This window comes from Apaloderma vittatum, unplaced genomic scaffold (genome assembly GCF_000703405.1).
Source record: "Apaloderma vittatum isolate BGI_N311 unplaced genomic scaffold, ASM70340v1 scaffold18575, whole genome shotgun sequence".
Classification (NCBI taxonomy): Eukaryota; Metazoa; Chordata; class Aves; order Trogoniformes; family Trogonidae; genus Apaloderma; species Apaloderma vittatum.
In genome coordinates, this window is record NW_009716572.1 from 66,756 (window position 1) to 86,697 (window position 19,942).

Sequence of the window (19,942 nt, forward strand, 5' to 3'; positions counted from 1 at the left end):
GACAGTGGATTCCATTCTCTGCTGGGCTGAAGAGTTCATTACCACAGTCTGTGGATCTGCCCCATTGCTATGAATCTGTGTGGCTACAATGGCTCTTCTGAGCAAACACAGTTACCACCATCTCATTATTATCATCTCTGCTCTCTTTGCACAGGCACTGTGGAGCTATGCCCTTGCTGGTGAGGACACTGTCCTGCCAGGCTTGCTGTCACCCTGGCTTCCAGTTCACCTTCACAGAGGAGCAGCCAGCTCTTGCTGTTCCCTAGAAAAGCCTGATCATGCTGAGGATATGTCCCTTAAAAACAAGTTTTTGCTATTCTAGCTGTGAAGAAAGTTACACCCAACACCACATCTAAGCGACACTTGAATACATCCAAGGATGATGACTCAACCACCTCCCTAGGCAGTCTATTCCAGTGTCTGACCTCTCTTTCCATGAAGAATTTCTTCCTAATGTCCAGCCTAAACTTGCCCTGTTGGAACTTGAAACCATTCCCCCTGGTTCTGTCCGTAATTACCTGTGAGAAGAGACCAGCACCAACTAATTGTAGAACATGATGAGATCCCCCCTCAGCCTCGTCTTCGTCAAACTGAACAGACCCAGCTCCCTCAATGGCTCCTCATAAGGTCTGTTCTCCAGGCCCTTCACCAGCTTTGTTGCCCTCCTCTGCACTCGCTCCAACACCTCGATATCTCTCTTATACTGAGGTGACCAAAACTGAACACAATACTCCAGGTGCAGCCTCACCAGTGCCGAGTACAGAGGGACAATCACCTCCCTTCTTCTGCTGGTCACAAAATTTCTAATACAAGCCAGGATGCCGTTGGCCTTCTTGGCCACCTGGGCACACTGCTGGCTCATATTCAGCCGGCTGTCAATTAGAACACCCAGGTCCTTTTCTGCCGTACAAACTCAAACTCATGTTCATACAAACTCATGTTCATACAAACTCAAAGAGCTGGAAAACATGCCAGTTATGAGATTTGATGAGATTAAGCCACTTCTAAGGTTACCATAGTATACACGTAAGTAGTCAATAAGTCTTCTCTGCTAATAAGCACAGATTTGAGCAACTCACTTTGTGCAAGAGAATTGGAGGTAAGAATATGTTCTAGGAAAATCAATAAGATGATGACAGCTCAATGGCTTCATAAGAAGAAGGTGAAAAATGCTGGCTGAGATTAAAGCATCTAGACACATGTAGAAGAAAAAAATTACTTGAAAAAGACGCAAGGAGACATTTTCAAGGCAGAAAAAGCATTGTACCTTGCATGACATATAAACGACAGTTTTCTGTCAAGGGATCTAATTAATCCTGCAGATGAATTGTCACTAGGATCACTCACATCACAGTTCTGACTAATCTTATTTCTCATGACGGCTCAAATTAAGTAATATAATTACTCACACAGTGGAAAAAGTTGACTTCTGAGAATGTACATTTCCAGGTCAATTGCCTAGAAAAAAGCTTTTTGAGCACTTTAAGGAGATGATATATTTCTAATCATGCATTCAGCTGAGTAATATCTGTGCTTTGCAGGTATTCCTTGCTAAACAAAAAAGCCGCATGAAAACTTCTTCTCCGCATAACAATTATCTTAACAGAACAACACTTCTGTAGTTAAAATCTTATTATTTTGCATCTGTCTCCTTTTAATCCAGGGTATAAAATGCAGTCCACAAAGTGAGCGCGATAATTACTGTCACCGAGCTACAATGCGGCATGATTTCCTTCCCACCTCCTTCACCAGCATTTTTGGGGACAATACTTGGATTTGGTACAACGAGGCCTGTGTGTGCCATGTGGGACTTTCATGCTTCTTTAAGAGCTATATCCAAGTGTATATCAGCTAACATAAAAGGACTAGCTTAAGAGCTATAATTAGCTGCTGGTATGGATGAATTCCAAGATGAGAGAAACACGTAGCCAGACCATGCTGAAATATATTGTTTATAAAGTAAATTAGTCAAAAACCTCTCTTGAAGGCAAATCCTGTAGCAGAAAATTGATTTATTAGTTTTATATAACTGTGATTTTGCTACTGAGGCATACATCAAAGCTAGCATTTTCAATGAAGTGGTGGATAATCAAAAATGTCTATCTACAAATAGATATCGTTTTGGTATCTTTTATACTTTTTCTACAGATACTGGCATTAGATTGTACAGTTCAGTCTTATGAAATGGGGAAATGTAGCATACGACTTGTGAGTCAATGCCCCAGATAACATCAGCGAGACTCTTTCTTCTGAAAAATTACATTCAGATAGCTGACTTTAACTCACTAGTTCATGTCAGGACTGTGCTTTCAAAGTTAATACCCTGCTCAAATTCACCTGCCAGGCTTGGTTTGCATAGTGCAGTCTTAGAGTGCACAAACTGGATGCCTCTCAGATTAAGTCAGTCTTGAAGTAGCACTTCAGGAGTCTACCAAATGCTTCCAGCCACTAATAGGCACTCTGTGAAAAAAAAAACCCTCCCAAAATACATTCAAAATACATAAGGGTCTAGAATCCCCTGCATCAGCTTTTTTTTCCTCTACAAAGCCTTTTCTATTGGACCACACTGCATGTTAATGCAGACATAACCTTCGTTCAATGTAAGGAGGGATCAGGGTTTACACAAATGACTGAAAAATCATTTTGGAATAAAAGAACATTGGAAAAGAATGTCTATTTTCTGGAAAAAAATATCTTATTTATAGCAGAAAACTGATAACTACTAGATCACAATCACTACTATTTCAAGGACAAAATTATCATCTTCAGAATTTTTACACAGTTAAATTCACTCTCTTTAATGTTTTAAAGCCTCTGCAAACTCCTAGCGAAATCAAGTGAGCTCTGTACATGAATACATATTTAAATGTGCAGTTAGAAATGCTTAATCTTGCAGAAATTAATCAGAGGCTAAGTTCCTGAACTAGGTGCACAGAAAGATTTTTCTGATAAAGCTATATACTGGATATCAAAGTGATTAAACATGTCTTTAAACTTATAAGACACTTAGCTCATTGCTCATCATAGGAAATTTTTGTTAAACTTAGTGGGCTATTTTGTACAAAACTAATTTGGGAAAAAAACTTTAGAAATAAACATTGTTGCATACTTTGAAGCCTTCATGCAATATTTGATTTTTTTTATTGACTTCCAAAGACATATTATCTGAACAAGTGGTATACCACCCAGCCTTTGTTGGCTGTGTCTTTGGTAGTAAATAAATGCACTAAACACTGTTCTTTGGATCTATCATACTATCCTTCAGAAAAGGATTTTTACTCCAAACTACGTACTAGGAACAGAACCCCAGCCCATGCTGACTGTTGAGGTACTCAGGGAAGTTGTTTGGGAGAAATGTAGTTAACAGAGGTCAGTGCAATGGCCAGGACTCTTCTCACAGTTTAACAATACAACTGATCAAATTTGCGTATCTGTGGATGTTAAATTTAGTAGTATCAGCATAGCCATTGAATAACCATGAAGTGATCAAGATCTACTAATTTGTAGGTCCCAGGATAGTAGTGCTCCAGACACTTTCCACACAAAACAGACTTTGAGATATTGCCATAGATGGCAATTCCTTTAGGAGACTTTTTTTTACACTAAATTTATTAGCAGAAATTCAGATTTATGAAGGCTTTGATCTTCAGTGGAGAGTGGTTGACCCTCAAAAATGGCTGGAATTATAACCCTGAGCAGCTAGTTCCCAGAGCTTAACATTCTGCAGTATCCCCCCCAGAAATGTCAGAATATGTACATGAAGTTGGATGTTCTCAAACATAAAACACAACTCCCATGTCTTTGAGCAAACACTAACCTTCTGTTCCATAAGTAATGTGTTTGTAGGGATTGCTGCAAATGCCTTGTAGCTTGTCTTGATCTTGTACTGCTAAAAGGGTAAACCAGAGAGCAGGAAGAGAAGTAAAACAGGGTAGAAGGGGGATAGGGAGAGAGAGGGAAGAGGGGGAAAAGGTACGACAGAATGAAAGATGATTCCAACTGTCTTGTAGACACGTTGCAACAATACAATGCTACCATATCACCCAGGAAAGCTATTTCTTAGAGAAAATTTAGTGTTTCTGTTAAGACTTTAATGCACAGTAATGTCTGTCTTTTGCATTTAGGAATTAAGCAAATTCCCTCTACCAGCTTATAACTTCCAAAGGGATTTTGACCACCTTCTGCTGACTACTATTCTTAAATGAGTATCAGGAGTTTTTCCAAGTTTGCTTGTGATTTTGTACAATAATACACAGCTATGTCTGTCACTACAGGCACCTCAACAGTTGCTGCTGTGTGATATGATCCTGGACCACAAAGTCAGAGGGATTTTTGTGATTGGCTTTACTGAGACTGATCAGGATCCCTAAATGCTGAATTACTTGTGACACAGATTGTCATGACACAGCTTTTCATCTCCTGAACAAATAACCACCCAAATAAATGCTTCAAAATAAGTATAGGAACTTTCACATTCTAACCAAGCATAGAGACCATGCAAAATGTCTTTTGATTTTGGGTATAAAAATTCTAAGATCAGCCTTAAAACTGATTCTTATAAAGAAACTTTTTTTTTATACTATATTAGTTTGCCCAGCTATTTTTATCTCTTTAGAAAGAAAACTTTCTACATTTTCTTTGTAATTATGGAAGTTGAATTCAGTAATTTTTAAATGATTGATGAGATTCTTCTATACCTACATAAGTTCAAGAGCTAGGATTCTTAGTCACATGTCTACTGGAATTTATTTATTTTTTAACAATTAAATAGAGATTTGTTACTTTGCTCCCTTTTCAGCAACATTCTAATAAAAATCATAAATGCACACAATAACAGAGTTTGGGCTATTGATTGATATTTTTCTGTGATATTCACCCAGAAATAAAGTTATTTGTTAATTAGTTCAGGCTTTTTAATGTACAATTGTCTGCAACAGTAAACACTGGTGATTAAGACATAACAGGCTGCTATATTTTGGGTCACTCTTTTGTCACTTTCTCCTTTTCTTTATATCCAACAAAAGTCTTTATGACAGCAAAGAGGCCAAAATTTTAATTCAGATAAGTGAAACATATCATCCTCGTACCTCTCTTGAAATATTGTAGAACACCACCTTTTAATTCTTTCTGTGCATAATATTATGTTTGCTTTCAATTTGACTCCTATTTCTTAGTCAGAAGTTGGAGAATGGCAGACATTCAAGAAGGCAATATCACAGTAATCATATTGAACGAACAGTCTGACAAAGCAGAAGAATGTAAATTCTAGAACTGTACTTTTATTTGGGGGGGGAGTCAGGGTGGGTAGTGATTTATATGAGATTTAGTGATTCCAACTTAAATGTCTATCATTTAGGGGCTTCAGTCAAAACTAATGCCTTTTATAGTCATAGATATTTCTGCAGGATAATTCATCTTATCCCAAAATAGGCACTTAGAAAGGTAAAATAAAATCACCCTGTATATACATTTGTTTCTTTCCATTAGCTATCATAGAATTGCCCAAGTTGTGCTTGGATATCTAACTTTCAGGTGTCAAAAGTCACATGTTGAATCCCGCCCTTTGAACATTTAGACAACAACACTCTGCTATAAATGTGTGTAGATTAATGTGTATATATATGTATATACTATGCCTATATGCAGGCAAGACGTAAAATACTGCTCACTGAAGTAAGATGGAAGACCAAAATTCCAAATATTAAAATGTATCCCTGTTTCTTTATAATTGATATTCAATCAGGAAAATTGTGCAACTGAACACCAAAATGAAACATCTTCACTAGTCCGTAGTTTTACATATGTTGAGATGGGTGTCGTACATGAAGAGAATGATGTGACCACTTTGAAGTTAGTTGTACTGTCACATATACTAAACAAAGACATACCAGACTGTTAAAACGTTAAAGTTTCTATGCTGCTTCAATGTGCTTTATCACTTCCAGAATCTGTAAAACTTATTAGCAAAGTGTTACTGTCACTATGTCTGAGATATGTGGAAGGTCTTTAATTCAGATTCTTATTTATATGAATATGGTTTTTGACACATTAATTCACATTACTTAAAACTATCCTTCAACGCCAAAATAAATTTAATGAACTGTTTTATAGGAATCTAGTGGTATTTTTAAACAACCACAGACAGTTAGGTCTGCTGGCCTGCGCCACAGTCCAGTCAGAAGCAAAGAAATTTCGATATCAAAGCTCAAGTAAATATCAGCCTGGGAAGTTTTGGAGAAAATGTTCTACTTTTCTTGCTCAAGTGATCACGCAGAGCATCCACAAGGCATTGCAAAGTGTGCTAGACATGTATGTATAGAGGCTAAAAATCAGCAAGTGACCATGGTAGAGTTCCTCATAAGTAACCTTTCTTGCTCTGTGATAGGTTTTGGAGCTGTGCTGAGCTCCGTGTTGCTACAGTTAGTATGTTCCCCAGCTGCTTTGGGTAGACATACATGCATTTCTATGCTACACTCAAATAGGAAAAACCAAAGACTATGTAGGAATGATACCACTGCAAAGAGTTTTCAGACAACATTGTTCTAATCTGTTCCTGCAGAATCAGCAGTGTTTTCTGTCTCCACTCCATCCTACCATTCGTTTTGCTTTATTAAGTTAATGAGGAGACTATTAAAGTGCCTGCAAGGTCCAGGGAGAGGGGTTTTATTTCCCATGGTCATCCACAGTTCATGCTCCACATTGATCTGTGGAGTTATGCTTACATTCACTTTGTAAAACAGTCATATTTTTAAATCATTGGCGACCTTAAAGCTAAATATATAAAGTATGGGAAAGCATATGTGATTACATATACAAATGCAAACAGTTAAATAAATTCATAGGTTATTCTTTGATTTGCATGAATTTGTGCATGCACAGGCATAGACATAAAATCTCTTCATAAAAGAATCCTTTTTGCGTAATTGCTTTGATATCATGCCAATGAAACAGTTTGATGTGAATACTGAAAAGCACAGGTAATGTCAAAATTCTAGTTTAATAAGCATTGGTTTAATACATGTCCTAATCATTGTTGAAGCAATATTAAGGTTGCAAAATTACACATGTCAAAGTCAAGCACTTGTAGATGCTGTGCTTTTCTCTTGATATTCTCTTAGTACATTCATACATGCAAGAATTTTGACATGCATCAACAGTCATCAGATGGAGCAACCTGCTTTTTGTCCACCTCTGAAGTTGAGCTGATTGGTACTAAAGAGACCTAAATGTTGTCTCTCCTCAATCTTTTCCTTTTTCTCTGGAAATACACTGTGATTTGAGCCAGGAATGTTATCAGAGAGACTGATACAATTAACACATTAGCAAAATTCATTGAATTATGCCATAAAATAGGTATGGAAATGAATGGGAGCAGGAGGAAAGGGAGGAGGTGCTAAATGCACACTCTTATTAACTGTAAATGAAGTCTCAGCTTCATATTTTAAAGCCACAAGAGACCTTTCCTACACTGAATATCCAGCCACCTTTTATTTAGAGATTTCAGTCTTCCACATCCCTGGTGGAGCCAGCTTTGTCTGCATTATTAAAAATTGTGCCAGACTAACAGTCCAAGTCTGTTAAACTGGTGGATGCTCTCCCAGTCTCTCTAGGTTGGTGTGCCAGTTTCAGAAGTGCCACCATATTGCCTGATAAAGCAGAATTAGCAGGAAAAGAGACATTAGGAAAGACAGAAAGAGTTTAATAATCTCTGCGAATATAAATCCAGGCAATAGCTCTGTGTCACAGGCAGAGAAATTCCTTAGTGCCAGGGACTCACACAGTGATTATTGCACTGACTAGCAGAAACCATAACTGCTTTGCAATCTGAAAGCTCGGTCATGCCTTCCAGCTTTGTCTCAGGGGCAGGTTTTTTTGACTTTCTACATTTTCATTTCTCCTTTTGTTTCATTAAGTAATACTGACAGGGTGTAGCAACACTGTACAGCTGTGCTTGGCACAATGGGTCCTCCTGAGTTGCTTGGTTTTTTAAAAGAACCATTCCTGACAATTGCTACTTTGTGCTGATTTAAACCTCTCATTTTCAATTAACATTTTCCAAGCAGTTCAGGTCACCCCTGCCATGGCCAAGCTGTTAGGAACATATCTGACACAACTAGATCTGGCAGACCAGAGTGTAATTTTGTGCTGTGAATAAATAAATCGAGAAGCTGTGATAGCCTTTTGGTGATGGGCAGAGCTTGAAAAGGAAGAGGCACAGAGGAAGCACAGAACACAGTGGTAAGATAAAAGAGGTTTAAAAGCCCTTTGCAGCTCTGATGTCTTCTGCCACCAGCTCTTCCTTTTGCATAGAAGTTTCTTTTCTTTTCACCTACATGCTGCATGTGTTTTGATCACCTTTCCTTTCCTTTCCTTTCCTTTCCTTTCCTTTCCTTTCCTTTCCTTTCCTTTCCTTTCCTTTCCTTTCCTTTCCTTTCCTTTCCTTTCCTTTTCTTTTCTTTCCTTTCCTTTCCTTTCCTTTCCTTTCCTTTCCTTTCCTTTCCTTTCCTTTCCTTTCCTCTTTCCTTTCCTTTCCTTTCCTTTCCTTTCCTTTCCTTTCCTTTCCTTTCCTCTCCCATTCTTGAGGTTTATCTTTAGGTTTAAAGGGGTTCCCAAGCCTTTCTGCAGCAATTGCCATCATTGCTTGTTCTCTTTCCCGGGGCTGCCCCGTCCCGCTGTAGGTGGATAAAAACCAGTGGGATTATGATCCACCCGGTGTGAGATTTTTCACACTAGCAGTAGCTCATGTTGTAGAAAACTTGGCTTTTTTTTCCCCTCTCATCCTCTGTCTAGCACAAGATCAGAGAAGTACTAAAGAAGGGGAAGAAAGAGGAGAATGTCCTTGTCTTCCCTCTCTGACTCTCAGCCCCAAAGTCCCTGCTCGGGCTGAGTTCAGCCGTGCCCCTGGGCTCCTCCCAGAGTGTCTGGGGTGAGTACAGCCTCCTGGGGAGCAGGGAGGGCAGGCGGGAGGAGGTCCTTGGGAATCAGTTGTCTCTGGAACAGCCAGTTCACATCAATCAGATTGAGCTCCTTATAGCTCAGCCCTGCATCAAAGATCACCATGCTTCTATTTCTTTCAGTGGGAATACACGGAACCATAGAAGAGTTTGGGTTGGAAGGGACCCTAAAGATCACCTAGTTCCAACTCCCCTTCTATGGGCAGGAACACCTCCCAGTGGACCAGGTTTCTCAAAGCCCCATCCAGCCTGGCCCAGAACACTTCCAGGAAGGGGATATTTACAATTTCTCTGAGCAATCTGTTTCAATTTTTCACCAACCTCACAGAAAATAATTTCTTCCTAATATCTAATCTAAACTTACTCTCTTTGAATTTGAAACTGTTACCCCTTGTCCTATCACTACACTCTGTGATAGAGTCCCTCCCCTTCTTTCCTGTGGATTTACATTAGCATGGGTTGTATAGAATATATTTCCTTATTTCTTTTTTGACACAACAGTGGTTTAGGTGAACGTCATAGAAAAATGCACCAAATGTATATCAGAGCCACTGGGCACAAATCTGTCTTCAGTAGTATCTCCTCCCACTCATGAATAAAGTCTATCTTCAGTAGTATCTCCTCCCATTCATGAATAAATATTTTACTTTTATGCTACAGCATCTTCCCCATAATACAGAAGATACTATTTGATATGGTAGGATTTAGTCTTCGTTATCAATATAGACAATATTCCTTTTAAAAGATTTTGTTCTGTATCTTATTTATTTTATTAGCTTTGTGCAACATAGATATGATTTTCAAGAAGAAGAACTATTAGAAAATAAGCATGCACCAAGAGTACCTTGGGTTTGATGTTTTCATGGCCAGGAGGCAGGGAAAAAGACTGTGGTGAAGTCAGCTCTCTGGGTCTTGATGGCAATGTGCCTGGTGACTTGTTTGAGACAGGAGATCTGCACTTTAGCACTGGTGAGGTGGCAGATTGCTCAGGTCTTGGAGAGGAGAAATTAGACCTATAATTTCTGTGCACCAATGAAGAACTAAGCCGCAGTGGATGGAAATTAATATTACCAGTGGCTGGAACTGGTGGGGTAGAATGAGGGCGTGGGAGAGACCACTGCTTTGAGACGTCTGAAGGGGTAGGAGAGGAGGCACTCATCTCCTGAACAGATGTTTGGGATAAATCTGATTTAGATCCAGAAGTTGAATGCAAAAGATGTGGGGAAGGAGATGAGTGTTTTTCTAGGGTGGGGGAGAATACGCCACTAGGACTGGTAGAAGAAAGCAAAGGATATGACCGGCAGGTAAAGATGGGTGAGTAAGTGCGTACTCTCTGGGACTTCTGAGGTGCCTGGGACGTGGAGGCAGCACACGGCAGACCTTCTGGGGAAGGAGAGGTAGGGTGTGCAAGGGGTGTTGGGGCACGAGGAGGAGGCAGCGTAGACTGCAAACCTGGAGAGGCTACTGATTTTCTATGAGAGAAGCTGGGGGATGACAGAGGACTTTTGGAGTCTGGAGAAAGCATTCTGACTGGAAGGTGTTTTTTAGGAGAAAGGGACCTCGCCCGAGGGGTGGGATTGGGATGAAGCTTGGAGGGTAAAGACAGATGCCGAGCCCATCCTGAAAGACAATATTCCTCTCTACTGGGAGAATCTGACCTCATAGGAGGGCTCGAAACAGATTTCTTAGGGGTTGGGGGTGTTGTTTTGGACTTTTGATCTATTGCAAGTGTTGAGGAACTGAGGGAGCTAGGAGAAAATGTGGGGCAAGAAGCAGGAGAAAGCAGTCTCCTCTGAGAAGAGCCTGATCTCAAAATAGCAGTTAAAAGGGTCAGTCTAGTTGGCAGAGGGGATCTGACTCTGGACTTTGCTAAATTTCCTCTAGATGACATTTGTGTGCAAGGCTCATTCATACTACATATTGTTGAAGAGGAGCCATAAACAGAGGGTGGAGACAAAGGTTTAGGGCTGGGTGATAGTGAATGTGTTATTATATGTAGAGGGACAGGAGATAAAGTGTTCAATCTTTTGGAAGAACTGGGGGATAAAGGCTGAGCTGAAGATCTTTGAATTTCAGCTGATTGCAGTGGATTAGGGGAAAGACTTGGACTCTTTGTTGAAACAGATCTTGTGGAGAAGCCTCCAATTGTGCAAACACAGCCAGGGTTATAGAGACTTGGTGTTTGCAGGTTATCATACAGTAGAGGAGTGGAGTAACAACTGTTTGAAGCAGAAGAGGGTGTTTTAGACGTGGAGGGAGATGAACTATGGGAAGCAGGCTGAAAGTAGAGAGATGAATCTTGCTTAGAAAACCCAGTTGCTGACTGCCAGTTGTTACAGGAGTCTTCCAGCGAAGAGGCTTGATTCAGGTTAACCGTGGCACCACGCACTACTTTCTGATTAGTTGGAGAAATTAAGTGGACAGCAGGTGGTTTAGAGGAAAGATGATCAGAGATGGAAAGAGTAGAAATTAACTGGAGAAAAAAAAACAAAACAGAAATATTAACATAGGTGGAACCTGTGGAACTGCTAAGCACCCCACATTTCAGTCCTGTGGCCATGCATATAGTGTTTCCATTAGTACTGCTCTGTGGGTTAAAAGCACAGGACTGTCTTAAACTTGAGGATACACCCTTATGGATAAGGCTCTCAGGGGAGGTGACTGAGTGCAGACAAGTTATGTGTTACTTTGTTTTTATGAGACCTCAGTTTTGTTGCCATAAAAAATGTTCAAGGCTACTGTATTTTTCACTCTAGCTAAAACTGGAGGCAGTTGTTACATCAGTGTCCCCAATCATGTGATGCCATTTGCATTGCATAAACACAATGAAAAGCGAGAACGTTGCAATATTGTCCCATCTCACTCTACAAGTTCAGTGGAAAGTAGTCTTTCTATAAATGAGATTCAAGTCGAGTACTTATTCAGTAAACATCTTCTGCAGCACTGTGATATCAGAACAAGAAATTTGCTCAGAACTATTTAAATCAGATGTCCAGTATGTTTTTCACTCTTCTTGTCATTCACAGAGCAGTGCATCTGACAGTTTGCAGGCATATGAGTCCTTATCCCCTTCTCTACAGTCTTACAATATACCAATAAAACAGTAATGAGCTCTTTCATGAGTGCCTTTATCCTTATTCTAATTAGGATTTGTCAAAACTAATTAGAGCATACAAGTATATTATCAACATTTTATAGAGTTTTATGCTTCTAAAGAAAAAAATTCTCTCAAAATCTTCCAAGTTATTACAATGCTAAAATTAAAAACTGGGGTATACACAACATGAATAAAGCGTATCAGTGTGAAGTAGTGAACTAAGTCAACTGTAAAACCAAAAGGCTACAAATTATCACATAACTTTTGACTGAGCAATTTGAAAGCAAAGAAATTGGCTCTAATCCCTACAAAGTTCATATAAATATAAGAAAACCTATTTATGTACCATTTGATGCCCTGACAAGATGACATAATTCTACTATAAAAGACTATACAATTCAGTTTCTACATACATGACTTGCACATGGCTGTGGCTCAAAATATGAATTATATATTTTAGTACAAATGTTTCTTCCATAAGAAAGAGGAAATATGATGATTATGACTATATCATATAATATTTGCACATCACAAAATCAAAAAATAAGAACAAAAAATTTTCAAGTGAGAGCACGTGATAGAAGAAGCTGTGACAGAAGAGCAAGACTTAAAGGCTTTTAAGGGCTAAAGAGTAACTAAAAAGCTAAGTATAGACTAAACGTGCACATCAGAACCCTATTAGCCCTTGTATCTCTTCCTGCTAAGTGATATCATATAAATAGCAAGCCTTGTAAACTGAAGACACTTTCTGTATAAGATACCTTCAGAAAAGCCAAGGGAATGCCTTGATTTATAGAAATAAACACCAGCTATCGAATGCCTTTACAATCACACTAACTTCTCCTTATTTTATACATACGTTAAGGTGTTCCATTTTGAAGTGGAAAAACAATGGATGTATGCAGGGTAAATATTAGAATATATAAATTAATATCCATTATATTATTATACCATGTATTCTACTGTATTAAGAAGTTATGACTCTTGTGAAAAAGCTATTAATTAAGAATAAGAAAAAATACTGGAAATTGAGAATAATTTACCAAGATTTTAGGCATTCTAAAAAAATAGTATTAAATAAGTAATGAAATATAAATCTATTTAACAAGTTAAAAAGCAGCACAGTAATATATTTGGTAATTTGGATCGGCCTCCTGAATTTAATAATGAGCTCTGGAAGCTGATCAACTACCAAAAAAAGTGGAGAATTCAAAATGGAATAGAAAAAATTCCCTTACAAAAACAATGGATTGAAGGAAAATGAGGAATGATGTGAAACTCCATAATGAAAGAGCAGGATGTGCAATGATTTCTGATTAGTAAAACTTAATAAGAGAGATTTACAAGCAGCAAGGAAAGTGTTCATGGTAACAGATGATAAATATGCTCCTGCAAATATGATAAAGACATTTTGCAGTAGTCTTCCTCTAGTCTGAACACCAGTGAACTAATCGAGCCTTTATTCAAGTCTTCTGAAGAGATTTTGCTGTTGTATTACAGTATTAACTGCATCTATAGAAGATTACTCTCTTATTTACAGGATCATAGAATCACAATCAAAGTTTGTTGGAAGTGACTTCTGGGGGTCATTTAGTCCAGCCTCCTACTCAAAGCAGGGCTCTCACCAACACCAGTGGGTCAAGTCAGCTGTGGCCATGTCTCACCAAGTCTCTAAAGCCCCTAACAGAGGTGGCTCCAGCAACCCCTGGACAGCCCGTGTCAGTGCTGCTCCACCTCCCAGTCAGGAAACTCCTCCAGATGTCTGCCTGGGACATCTCTTTCATGCTTGTAACTGCTCTTCAAGTAGTTGTGGGCAATCTCCTTGGCTGCCTCTTGGTGAGAGTCTACAAAGCTATCTACCTCAGCCTCAGCTTACATGTGCCTCAGCCACATTTTTAGCTTTGTGCTGGACCCTCATTCCTTTCTTCACATCTCTCTTGAATTTGGGGGTGAGTGACTGCTTAAGATTCCCTCGATCAATGAAATTTGGTTTGCCTTTTCTTTTTTTTTTTTCCCGTTCAGTTTCTCTACTGGTTTAAAACACTTCTGTAGTTGTACTGAATTAGGGCAGAGGAAGTGAGTAACTGAAGTGGCTTTGTTCCTTTGGCTTGTGATCCAACCTTGAGGACTTCTTCTCTTCTCAGGAGCACTTCACATATACGTTTCCCAAAAATATGTAAACATAGTTGAAATAGGTGGCAAGGTTACCTTAGCACTTAGTCTTGATGTCTCATAGATGATGATTGCAAAAATATCAGAGAGGTTATAGTCTTAGTATTAAGCCTTACCCAGCAGACTTTCAGCACATTTCAAATGGCAGAGCTGACCTGGACACAACGCAAGCTGTCTTTCTGGTGAGATCACATTGTTTTTGGAAGGGCACAAAAATGTGGTTACTTATACCATCGAGGCTTTGACAGATACGCTGGTCAAACAGGAAAAGGGAAAGTGTGTGACAAATTAAGAGTCCAAAAGGCAAAAATTATGTCTGAGAAAAGATACGGCTTGGTGTAGACCTGGTCCTGGTGCTAGTCAACTGTGCTTTGATCTCAGTGGAATTTGATTATAGAAAGAAAAAAAAATACAACCATACCAAGCCTGCAACTTGAGAACCAGAAGATCAGAAAGAAGTACTGGAGACTGTGGATAACTTGAAAAAATCTCTGGAGATAGTACAGTAAATCAGATTATGAGCTGAATTCTAATTAATATAGATGACATTCAGAATAATTTGGTGTCTCCCAACATGGAACATGCATTCCTCCTTGCAGTGCCAGGAGTTTGTAGGAACTCTTGACTGATATGTCTGGAAAAGCCAGACTAGATGATATGCACTGGGCAGAGGAATGTCAAGTGACTGACTAGCTAAAAAAAGCCTTCTGGCCACTGATCCCCCATGGTGAGTCAAGAAGTTTCTCCGAGTTCATCTTTTGGCATTCAGTGGAGCAGATATCCCACTCACCCCAAAGGGTAAACTCTTAAGGGCAGGAGTTTGTCTTTGTTTGTGTTTGGCTAGACATTCTTTAACATTAAAAGAAAAAAAAAAAGCACAGTAAACTAGCACCAGAAATTTCCAGATATAACCATATAACCAGACCAGAATAACTGGGGTTTTTTTAACTAAATGGTTTTTTTCATACTTTGAATATAGCATGGCATTTTCCAACATCAGTCAGGACCTTCACACCACAAAGAACAACAGAACCTTCCATTTTTCTCAATATTTTCTTGTTTTTCTTTCATTTAAACAAAGTCAGAAGTGAATCATAGAATCACGAAGGTTTGAAAAGACCTCTAAGATCACCAGCTCCAACCATAAACCTAATACTACCATGAGTACTAAACTATATCCTGAAGTTCCACATCTACATACTTTTTGAATATCTTCAGGGATGGTGACTCCACCACTCTCCTGGGCAGCCTGTTCCAGTGCCTCACCACTCTTTTGAATGAAACTGTAGGAATCCTTCGGATCAGTCAGAGTCATCTCCTGTTCAATAAAATGCTCCCCAATGCTCATCCTTGTTTTTCTCACCTCTGACAGGAAACCCACAGTCTGGTTATGCTTTTAAATGAACATAATAAGGAATATTATATGAACATATATGTAACCCTTTGTACAAAGGAAACCTACAAATGGATAAATAATGCATCTATTTAATCTTTTTGTATTTCTGAACTGATGATGCTTCACTAGATAATAAGACAGAAAGAGTGATGCCTAAGGAAATATTAAAGGAGAATTCCAACATCAGTCAAAGGTAGCTTTGGAAAAACACCCTTTTATTAAGTGATAGAGACAGGCAGAGATAGATAATGAAGACTGAGGAAGTACTTACAGCCCTGAAAACCCGTGACTTATGAATAATGATGAGATATGCATTACTCATACCACATACTACATCACCTTCAGGTGAATAGTTGGTAAAGTTTGACTTTAATTCCTTGTTCTGTGCAATATATATTTTTCTATTACTTTACTAGGCAAATCTCTGTTTATTTCTCAAGTCATTAAAAGCTTAAGATGCTACAGCACTTAAATTTTTCCATATAGTCTTACAAAAAACGGACCCTATCTCTGTAATATCTTTTAAAGAAAACATCCAAGTAAACCTGTTGTAATCTACATGCTGAACATTGCTGGAGTAAATTTGTATTTCCCTAGGACAATTAATCTTTCACAGGCTGCTTCCTCTACATAGATTTATCTGTATCTTTACACTTTCCTCATGTAAAATTCTCCCTGACTTCACTGGGAGTTTCACAGAAGAAATGAATATTTCATGATGCTGTGGATCCCAAACCAGAGTGGATTTCTAATTCACAATTTCCTCAGTCAAAAATTGCCACAGAATTTGATAAAAAATTGAGTAGCACAAGTATTTCAACACAAGATGGAAGTCCTATTCGTTATCAGAGACAAAGTAGCCACGTTTAACTTTTTTTTTTTTCTAAAGTATTGATGAAGAATTGAACTTTTAACTGATGGAAGCCCTGACTAGATCAGTGGAAACGTCCAAAAATATTCCATGTAAAAAGGATGTTGATGTTTTCCTGAAGGTAGAGTTTTCCACTGCATATACACCCTTGAAAACAATCAGTGCTTTTTCCAAGATGGGAAACGTTAACTTTTCAGACAGTATTGATGTATTTTGAAAACAAAACATTTCAAAGACCATTTTCTGAATTCTCACAGTGACCATTTAAAATTTAAATAAAACAAAAAATGTGCCCTATAAATATCAACATAAAATGGACCTTTCACCTTCATTAGTTCATTACGGCTGTTTAATGTCAGTGCTAACAATCAGAAAAATAGGAAAATTTTACAGTCTCCTTCTTTAGCATAAAGGAATGCAGTGAGTGAGTTCTGAGAAAAAAAAAACCACCAAAACTAGGCCTGGCAATTCTGACGTTAATAATTCAAATTATCTACAGGCTCCATTGTTTTCAATGACGGCAACCAATTTAGATTAGCTAGCAATCTAACACTTTCTGATTAACTTGCTGTCATGATGAGCTGCTCTAAAAGGAAAGAATAATAGACCTGCATTACCTGCTTCATATATATACCAGAGCAACTGGGAAAGGCAGCACGTCAGAAGGGTTGGGACAACTCCTTAGAGTCCAAACATTACAGGAACGGCCAACAAAGAAATGCTAATTAAATTGGCCAAGCTGCTTTACAAACTGATTCAGTGTCCACGTCCTGAAAGATGTAGAAAGCCAAGGTTAACTCTGGAGTTTAAAACAGAGGTTACCTGTTGTTTTTGCAGACCAGCAGTGCTGTGGGTAAGCCCAGTGCCTGGAACATGCCCTTCACCAAGAGGTTTCCCTGCCCCGGTGCCAGGGGAAATGTGAGATGTGGCCAGCAGCTGAGCACTGATGGGACCGTAGCCATTGGAAGGCCGATGAATGTTGTTCGAGGCAGCAGCTACTTCTTCTTCATCACCCGAGTCCGTAATCAGGATAAACTCAGCCTTAAAAAGGTCATTCTCCTGCATTTCTCTTTTGTTGGAGTTACACCCTGGGGACTGGAAAGTCGTCTGGGTGCTGTCTGTAGAGCCAGGGGACACACCACCCTGTCTGGCCTCACCTTTTAAGGCCAGCTCACCAGAGACTGTGTTAGACTGCAAAAGATAGGAAGAAAAAGATCCAGATTAGCTTCATTTTATTTGTGGCCCCCAAAATACGAAGTAATTTTGGCTTGCAGTGGTGGTTGGCACTGCTCTACCAAAAGTGCAGAGAGCAAGTGAAGAATTTGGGCATGAGCACCCAGCAGAAACCAGCTTCCCAGGGAGCCCCCTCCCATTTCCAGCCCCCATGGCCGATGCCACAGGGGTTGCCTTCCCAGAGACTTGCAGAGCAACAAGGGACTCTGAGCACAAGGATAGCCCAAGCCTGGGGCTGGCGCGGGAACCGAAAAGGAGGGTGCAGTCAAGCCGAATGAGCTGTCAGACCAGACTACACCAGACACGGTGGGAAGGCATCCCGACCCTGGGATCCACGGGAGCAGACAATGCTCCTCAGAGGAGTCTGACAGACAAATCTGGGACAAAATCTATACATATTAATGAAGAAACAAAGGCCTTTAAGACAAAGCATTCTCTGAAGAGAGCAGACAAAGCATCTGAGGTCAGAGAGCTTTACTGTATGTTCAAGTTTCTCAACACAGACCGCAATTGTTCTTCATACTTTCTGCAACTTCCACTTCCAGTACATAATTTCTCAAGCATGTTTTGGATGAGAGCAGGAGTAGCGCAAGCCGGGCATACAACATGTACTTCACCATATTGTTCAATATTGAAACTGCTATGGTGAAACATATGTTTCCTGAAGGAGGAATCAGGCTTTCTACAACTACCTGAAAGGCAGCTGTAGTGAGCCAGGTGTTGGCCTTTTCTCCCTAGTGAATAGCAACAGGACAAGAGGGAACAGGTTCAAGTTGCGCATGGGGAAGTTTGGATTGGATATTAAAAAAACTTCTTCACCGAAAGGGTGGTGAAGCATTGGAATGGGTTGCTGAGGGAGGTGGTGGAGTCACCATACCTGGACGTGTTTGAAAAACAGCTGGATGTGGCACTTCAGGAGATGGTTTAGTGTTAAGGTGGTATAGGGCTGCAGGTTGGACCCAATGATCTTAAAGGTCCTTTCCAACCTTTATGATCCTATGATTCTATGATAAGCAAAGAAATATTGTGTACTGAAAGAGAAAGCCTGTAGATGGTGCTCATATTTGAATCCTGCTTGAGGAATACAGTAATTACAAATTTCCACTTCGCCTGCAGCTCCACAAGTCCCTGAAGCTCCATTCTTTAAAAAAAATATTTGACCATAAATGAGGATGCCACTAGTGTGACTTTGGAGGTGTTATTTTCATTATCTGATGTTGATTGGGTTTTAAAAATATTGTTCCACTTCTAGACATTTTAGAAAAGGAAGTAATCAGTACTGCAAAGGCCTCAGTACTACACCACCTGCCAGGAAAGTGTTCTCTGCCTACAGAGAAACACAAGGAAAGAAATGTCAGGAAGACTTGATTCTGCTTTACCCAGGACATTACTTGCAGCAAAACCAATAGTGAGTGTCTGGAAATGTAAGTACTGAGTTAAACACCCTCACTAAGATAGTATTCCAGTGTATGTCTCTTCAAACACATCCATCCTCTGCCCAGACCTAACCCCGTTTTAGACAGATAGGACACTGAAAATGTTGGAGGATGTTCAGGTAAGAGGACTGTGAATTCCTGTGAAAAGTTATGTGGAAGAGCATCCATAAGTGCAGTCCCAGCAATGTCCCAGGGAAGGAGCTCTTACCCCAGAGCAGAATCATCACAAGTGTTAGTATTAACCTGAGGGCTGCAGTTGCCTTTTAAGCAGCATGGAATAAAATAAGAGCCCATTAAGTGCTGTGAGGCAGGAAAGGAACAACAAATAACTGTGGGCTAGCTAAAAGAAGGAAAACCAGGAATGTTGTGCCGCTGGCTTCACCATCACAGGATCACAAGCTCCCAAAACCAAAAAGTAAACTTCCACTTTGATGTGTTACTACACAGCTACAAAAAGGACTGGCACCTTTACTGGAAGCCACAGCACTGACATTCGCTGAAACCAAGATCCAGTGACCAACTCTGGGTCGATTCCCATGTGATAACACTCTTCACACACTACCCTTGCTCCCATGAAGATCAGGAAGGAATTTCCAGTCTGCTAAGAATATTGCCTTGCATAACTGACAGAGGACAGTATCAAGAGAGGCAAAATTTTCCTTCCAATACAAACTCTGTCAAAGGAGAAATAGGCTATTGAGCAGATATCAGCCTTGTGCAATTATTCTGGTAGGCTTGGTAATTAAAACCAAAAACAAGCTAAGAGGCATTTCAAGGGAAAGA

The 19,942-nt window shown here is 39.6% G+C and overlaps 1 protein-coding gene across 1 annotated transcript in view; it reads right to left on the reverse strand.

Annotated features, from left to right (window-relative positions):
• MLIP (muscular LMNA-interacting protein) overlaps positions 1-19,942 on the reverse strand; it is a gene marked incomplete at its 5' end in the record, with an annotated part of 59,946 nt that overhangs the window by 39,754 nt on the left and 250 nt on the right. Inside the window, 2 exons of the mRNA XM_009869588.1 lie at positions 3,818-3,889; positions 17,313-17,681. Coding sequence (XP_009867890.1) covers positions 3,818-3,889; positions 17,313-17,681 — 441 coding nt within the window. The remainder of the gene's footprint in view (positions 1-3,817; positions 3,890-17,312; positions 17,682-19,942) is intronic.